The sequence below is a fragment of the Diceros bicornis genome, chromosome 13, assembly GCF_020826845.1.
Source record: "Diceros bicornis minor isolate mBicDic1 chromosome 13, mDicBic1.mat.cur, whole genome shotgun sequence".
Taxonomy (NCBI): Eukaryota; Metazoa; Chordata; class Mammalia; order Perissodactyla; family Rhinocerotidae; genus Diceros; species Diceros bicornis.
Genome location: NC_080752.1, coordinates 42,329,714 through 42,336,900, shown reverse-complemented (window position 1 = coordinate 42,336,900; position 7,187 = coordinate 42,329,714). Strand labels below are relative to the sequence as shown.

Below are 7,187 nucleotides of genomic sequence, written 5' to 3'. Positions count from 1 at the left end.
TGGCCCCTTGCCCTGCAAGAGGAGCAGGAAAGCTTGTGTGGGCTGAGTCGACAATAGGTAATTGGATTGTAATCACCCGCCTGGCTTCTGAGCGCCATTGGGGGCGCTGAGCCTTTCAGTGAGCAATCAGCACTGCGTGGTGGGAGGGGGTAGAGATTCAATAGCAAATCCCAGGTGGAGAGCCAAGGGGGAGGAGCTGCAGATGGGCACATTTTCTTTCTGTGTCTCCCTCCCCTTCCTTGCCCAAATAATGCTGGCTGCCTATTAGCTATTTACCAGCAGATCCAAGGTGGAGCCAAATCTTTTGTGAAAGTTGGGTGGAAGGCTAAGATAGATGAGTAAAGGGCGAGGGTTTTGGGGAGGGCTCTTCCCCTCAATTCTGTGTGTTGAAGGATGTGCTGGTGGAAAAAGAAAGTGCAGCTAGGAGCACAAGTAGAGGTGGCAAAGGTGGAAGGAGCAGGCAGCAGAAGAGCTGGGACCCCCTGCTCTCTGAACCTATTGGTGACCAGAGCTGGGTTTAGTGTACTTGTGGGAGACTCTCACCTCAACCCTCTCTAGGGGCCGCTGTCCCAGGCAGCCAAAAGGTATCTATGGCCAGCAGACCTGGCCTCTGGGGTTCCCCTGCCAAGCAAAGGGAACACAATTCATCATGAGGGAGGTGCCTTTCACCAAGAAAAGAAAGAGGAGTGGGGCCCCGGAGGCAAACGGCAGGGCAAAGTGACAGGAGGCCAGCCTCCCTCAGGCTGATGCGGTGCCCAGACGTGCCAGCCAGTGAGCCCGCTTGAGTTCCAAGGCCTTCAGGAAGCCTTGGACCCGTTCTTCCCGTCTGGCTGAGAGTTTGTGCAAGCGTGTCCGTCGGAGCTGGGCGTCCCCACTGGCCTGGAGCCCCTCTCGCAGCAGCTGCTCTGTCACTGCAGCCTGGTCCCTCTCCAGCTGCTGCCTCTTCCGCTCCTCTGCATACATGTCTCGGGCCTTCTGCTAGAGAAAAATGGAGATTGGGGTGGGGAGATCGTTTTTAGGTGTGGGTGGAACGGGGATGGAGGAGGTAGGGGGTAGGGCACAGGGTGGGCCAAATTAAGTGGAACAGTGGGGAGCTTGTACCAGATTTGGAAAGGTTTGGGGTAGGTGTGTGATGGGTGTTGCCCATGTTGTAGAGACAGGGCAGTGGCAGTTCTGGCTCCATCTTGGTTTGTTTTGGGTGGGAGCCATCTGTGTTTCTTGAAATTCTTCTCAGGTTTGCACTTGGAAGGGAACCAGGCAAATGTGGGTCTGACTTCTGGTTCCCCCACCAACTAGCTTTGTGGCTTTGGGCAAATCCTCTCCTAACCTCATTTCTTCATCTGTAAAGTGGGGGTTGTGCCTACCTTGAAGAGTGGTTTTAAGGATTAGAGATAATATATGCAAAACCCTCTCTAGCAGGCTCTCAAAAAGAAACAGCATGGGCCGGGTTAGCAGTTAAGTGCGCGTGCTCCGCTACTGGCGGCCCAGGTTCGGATCCCGGGTGCGCACTGACCCACCGCTTCTCTGGCCATGCTGGGGCCGCGTCCCACGTACAGCAGCTGGAAGGATGTGCAGCTATGACATACAACTATCTAGTGGGGCTTTGGGGGAAAAAAAAAAGGAGGAGGATTGGCGATGGATGTTGGCTCAGAGCCGGTCTCCCTTGGCAAGGAGAGGAGGATTGGCATGGATGTTAGCTCAGGGCTGATCTTCCTCACAAAAAAATAAATAAATAAATAAAACTGTTTAAATAAATAATAATAATAAAACCCCCAGCAATTTTACAAGTCATTACTATCTATTCTCTGCTGCAAGGAAGGTCCTATTCCTGCCTGGGGCATGCCCATCAGGTCATTTCCTTTGGTTTCCCAAGTCACTCTAAGGGTGCCATCCTCCCAACTCCCTAAGCAATTTTTCAGAATTTGGCTCCAGACTTGCCTCCTTTATGGAGACCAGCCTGATTCTTCTAGCAAATGACCCTACTATGAACATTCTGAGAAGCAGGTTCAGCTCTCTTAAGCCATTTACTGCATTCTGCCTAGTAGAATAGGTATTACTGTCCATAGTCTACTTTTTATGTTAGAAAATAAGCCCTTGAATACTTGATAGAGCCCTCAGAGCTCCTGGAACCAGCTCTGACACTAGGTAGGTGACCACACTCACAGGCAGCACTTCTCACACCCTGTGTGTGTCTCCAAACCATGAACGCCTAGAGGGCAGAGACTGTGTGGGTTTCCTCTCTGGAACCTGGGGCACCCTGTACATGTGAAATACTCAATCGACTGACCATGTGATCCCAGGAGAGCAAGGAGGATGCTCCTGGCACAGGAGAGTGGAAATCCCTTTGGAGCAGAACGAAGGCCTTGCTGTGCCTCACTGATGCACTCTGCTCCTGACACTCTAACTGGCCACAGAGCCTTTGTCCCAGAGCTCTCCTGCCAACTCTATTCCATGTGTGAGAATCTATGCTTTGCTGCTGACTTGGCATCCTATACCCTGATGACTCTTATCACATTCTACCTTGTATTATGGTATTTGTGTACATGTCTGTGTCTTAGCCTGCAGATCGCTGGATTGCTCTGTCTTCATCTTTTAAGGAATATCTTACATGTGCACAAGCACTTGACCCTCACAACAGAGCTAGGGAGGTACTTTATACCTGTTGGAGACAGACATGGAGGTCAGAGCAGGCAAGTGGATTTGCAAACGTCTCTCAGCAATAAAGGTTTACTGCATGAATAAAGATGACAAATGAAATTCCGGAATATCCCTCCTCTAGGCTCATGAATGATCCCAGGCATTCAAGGGTACTCTTCTGCTATGATAATGAGGTCACACATGGAGCTATGAAGACCAACACAGGCTTGAGCAGTTGCTGCTAAGGCTCTCCATGTTGCCAGAAGGGCTTCTTCCTGGCCTTGGTCAGGAGGAACCCTGGGTCCTATGAACAAGACCTTATAGGGCATGGAGATGCACAGGATATAGTCTCAGCAATCTACATGCTTACAGGCTGATTAGGACACAGATCTGTACACAAAGTCCCATAATACAAGGTAGAATGTAGTAAGAGTCATCAGGGAAGCAAGAGAAAGGGCCACGCAGCTCAGAGGAGAGAGAAATTACGGTTGATGAAGGCCAAGGAGCAGTGAAACCTCATGGACAGGCAATATTTGAGATGGGCTTTAACCAGTGGGGGAGGATTTGAATAAAGGTGGGGTATATGGGGAGAGGAGAATATCAGGCAGTGGAAATAACGGGCAAAGACACATGAAATTGATTGAAGACCTTGATCAGGCCACAGTGAGTCCTTCTGGAGCACTGGGGTTTGAAAAGTTCCTGTCCAAAGGACTCCCTCACCTCTCTAGGCCTATTTCTTCCTGTGCAAAATGGGGATGATAGTATCCACCTCACTGGGTGGTTTAAGGAAAAATGAGACAAGGAATGCCCAGCCTGGTGCCTGGTTACTAAAGGTTAGCTATTCTTCTATCACCACCGCTGTGGCTAGGGCTAAGTAGGCTAAATTCTGGAAAGACAGAAAGGATGGGGGCACTCAGCCACAGACGGAGGAAATACAGAGCTAGTTAAAGTTGCTCCGTGAAGCTCAGGCTTCTTCCAATGGCAGCCCCAGACTGAGTGTAGGCAGGGAGGCTGCAGCCAAGGCAGAGCCTGGCCCCTATTTGCCAGAAATCAGCGAATCACTTTTAGGATGACGGAGTCAAGGGAGCTCCTAAGGACCATCTGCTCCAGCCTCCTCACTTTAGACAAGGACACTGAAGCTGAGGCAGGAAGGGGACTTGGCCTAGGTCACACAGTGGGTTGAAGTTCCCTTGGTTTCTCCACTAAGGTGGCTTCTTGAGAGTCTACGGGAAATGTGTCTTGTGCCTCTGGATAAGCTATACTTTCTAGGGGTGGAGGGGGGAAACAGTGGCCTGCATCTGGACGCCTGTCTATGCAGCCTCCACATGGTCTGGATCTACCTTCTCATATCAGAGGTGTTCTAAGTCTTCTCAGGTACTCAGCTTCAGAAAATCCATGCTAACTGAAGTCCTAATGGTCAATTCCTCTCTTCCTGATCATTCTGTCTACTCTCCCTATATAATGACCAATCAGGGGTGAGGGTGTTAATACTTTCCTTAGACACTTCTTGTACAGACCTATGTGGTCTTGGTGCAAGGGCTCCATGGAGCTTGCTTGGAGAAATGGGGCTCTAACCTATTAATCTAAACCTTTCCTGGGCATTAAGCCTCTCTGCTCTTGTTCTCTCCTCAGCAGAATTAGGGAACAAGATGTAATAGCCCTTCTAATGCATAAATCCTCAAGTCCTCTACTACCTTGCTGGGGCCTAGGGAGAGGCTGCAGGTCTAGGGCTTCAAAACATTCATTAGCCAAGGAAGAGTTCTCCCATAAGGCCCCAGGTGCTATGATCAACATGCTCAGGTCAACAGCATGGGCGATGCATATCTGAGGGATGCCTGAGACAGAGAGAGCACCTCCGGCTGGAAACATGATGTTCCAAAGTGCCCCCAGAGTCTCCCTGCTGGGGGAATTGTACTGGGGACAGGATGAGCAGAGTGCTACATGTCCATGGCTTTTCTGGAGACAGGAGAAGTCTGATGAAGAGCCCAGAGACACATGTGGGAAACAATACTGGCCACCATTCTCTGAAAATTAACTCTGTTCCAGCACCATGCTCAAGTGCTTTCCATGTATTAGCTTACCGAACCCTTATCAAAAACCTGTGAGGCAGGTATTATTATATTATTATATTATATTATTACTCCTCTCATTTTACAGATGAGGACAATGATACTCTGAAGGGTTAAGTAAGTGCCCAGTCAGTCACACAGCCAGTAGGCAGCGCCATGATTCAAAGGAAGGGATGTCTGAGACAACAGCTCAAGCTTTTAACTTCTCCTGAGAAGGCCGTGACTACCTGAAGAGCACTAGAAATAAAATGGTTGATTGATCTAGCCTGGTGTTTAATCTCTGACAAATGCATCAAAGGAAGTTTAGTGGGAACATGTAGCTTCTCCCTCTATAATATGATCGTCACAGATTTGGTGGACCAAACACTTACCACTGTGGTCTCTGTCAGTGACCCCCCTCCTGGACCAACCATCCATGTAGCTTGTAACTAAGGACCAGTGGCTTGCACTGCTGCCTGCCCCTGCCCTGCCCTGATCCTCTTTCTGTCCTCCTGCATCAGTCAAGATTCCCTCCCTTCACCAGCCCCCATTCTCTAAGACTGATGGGTGACCACCTGGAGACTGTCATGGTCCCTTCAGATACCAAGGTCTAGCCCCAAACAACTTATAGCTGAGTCCCCGCTTCCCTTAGCATCTACCTGCTGCCCTCATCCCACCGAGCTACTCTAGGCCCAGAACCGAGCTCCCTGTCTTCTGCTCTGGCTTTCTGCAGGAACAGGGACACACTGGGCTGGGCTTAAAGACAGAGCAGCTCAGATTTTAACAATGGGAATTCAGAAGATGGGCCAAGAGCACAGACACAGAGGTAGCAAACTGAAGGGTATGGGAACAAGGAACTGGGAAGGGTCTAGTCTGGTCATGATACAGGGCTCATAAAAGGGAGGCATTGGAAAGATCAGCTCTGGTCTGAGGCCAGACTGGCGAGGATATTGTTAGTCTGTAGTCTACCCTTAGTGCTTTGGCTGAGGTGCTAGGATTTCTAGAAACAGAGCTTTGAGGGCTCCTGGGTAGAGAAAGCCTGGCCAGGACTCCCAGGGGGCCTAGTGAAGAAGCATTCAAGACTGTCAATATCTCTGCTATAACTTTGGTTTCCTTACTCTAAAAATGGGGGCAATAACAATAGTATCTACCTTATAGCTCTACATAGAATTTATGGAAAGGATGTCTGACAGGTGGTAAAAGCTCAATAAATGTTTGCAATTATGATTCATAGGTACAAAAATGGAACTTTTTTTTTTTTTTGGTGAGGCAGATCGGCCCTGAGCTAACACCTGCCAATCCTCCTCTTTTTGCTGAGGAAGACTGGCCCTGGGCTAACATCCATGCCCATCTTCCTCCACTTTATACGGGATGCCGCCACAGCATGGTTTGACAAGTGGTGTGTCGGTGCGCGCCTGGGATCTGAACCAGTGAACCCTGGGCCGCTGCAGCGGAGCACGCGCACTTAACCGCTTGCGCCACCGGGCTGGCCCCCAAAAATGGAACTCTTAATAGTTGTCCTCAAACTTGTCCCACCTCATCCCAGGAAACAGCAGAACCACCCATCCAACTGCCCAGGCCAAAACCTAATGTCTTGGTTCCTAATAACATTAATATCTGTAGTCATTGGTTTTATCCTCCAGGATGCATAAAGGAGTTTCAGAATTACACCATTAACATTACCACTAACAATAAACCTCTTAAGTAATGTTTAAGTTTACTTTCCAGTTTGTATTATCTTTAGACTATATCCCACTAAAGAAATATAATCAGAGAACTGTGTTCAGCTAACTTGAATAAACTCCTTTCTCTGGGGGTTATATTATCGACTTAAAGTTAGTTTCATTTGTTTCTGTTTTAACATTTGTTTTTCCCCCATCTTAGTCCATTCAGTCCTCCCCTTCCCTACAGCCACCACCCCACCTTGAGGAACAGCCTCTCACCTGGACTACTATAGGAGTTTGGTCTCTAACTCCTGCCCTCTGAAAATCCTGAGTGATTTTTGCAAAATGTAAATCAGATTCTGTCATTCTGCTGATCAAAATTCTTCAGATGTGTCACCATGCCCTACAAGGCCCCAGACAATCAGAGGCTTTGCTCCTATGCAGCCTCGTCTTGTACTCTTCTCCTTCAGGCATGCTGGTCTCTTCTTTTGTTCTTCCAAGACCCAAACTTGATAAACAAGTATCCCTGCACTTGCTGCTCCTTTTTCGGAGAATTCTTTTCCCCCGGATTTTCATATGTCTGGCTACTTCTCATTTTTTATATCATAGCTGAAAAATCACCTCCTCAGAGAGGACTTCCTTGACTGCCCTACTCGGTACCTCTCGCTCTCTTCATTACTTTCTAGCACATCACTTTATTTTCTTCATTGCTTTATAACAATCTGAAACTATTTATTTGTTTACTTGTTCATTATCTAGCTCCTCAAGTAAGAACATAAACTCCATGAAGGTAGGGATCTCGTCTGACCAGCTAACTGCTGAATCTCCTGTGCCTAAT

The 7,187-nt window shown here is 48.5% G+C and overlaps 1 protein-coding gene across 4 annotated transcripts in view; it reads right to left on the bottom strand.

Annotated features, from left to right (window-relative positions):
• Positions 1-285: 285 nt before the first annotated feature.
• DHDDS (dehydrodolichyl diphosphate synthase subunit) overlaps positions 286-7,187 on the bottom strand; it is a 29,006-nt gene continuing 22,104 nt past the window's right edge. For 3 of the 4 annotated variants that reach the window (XM_058553321.1, XM_058553322.1, XM_058553320.1), the window contains exon 9: positions 286-978. In XM_058553321.1, the coding sequence (XP_058409304.1) occupies positions 739-978 (240 nt within the window). In that variant the 3' untranslated portion in view covers positions 286-738. The remainder of the gene's footprint in view (positions 979-7,187) is intronic. The other variant, XM_058553323.1, reaches the window with a different exon arrangement.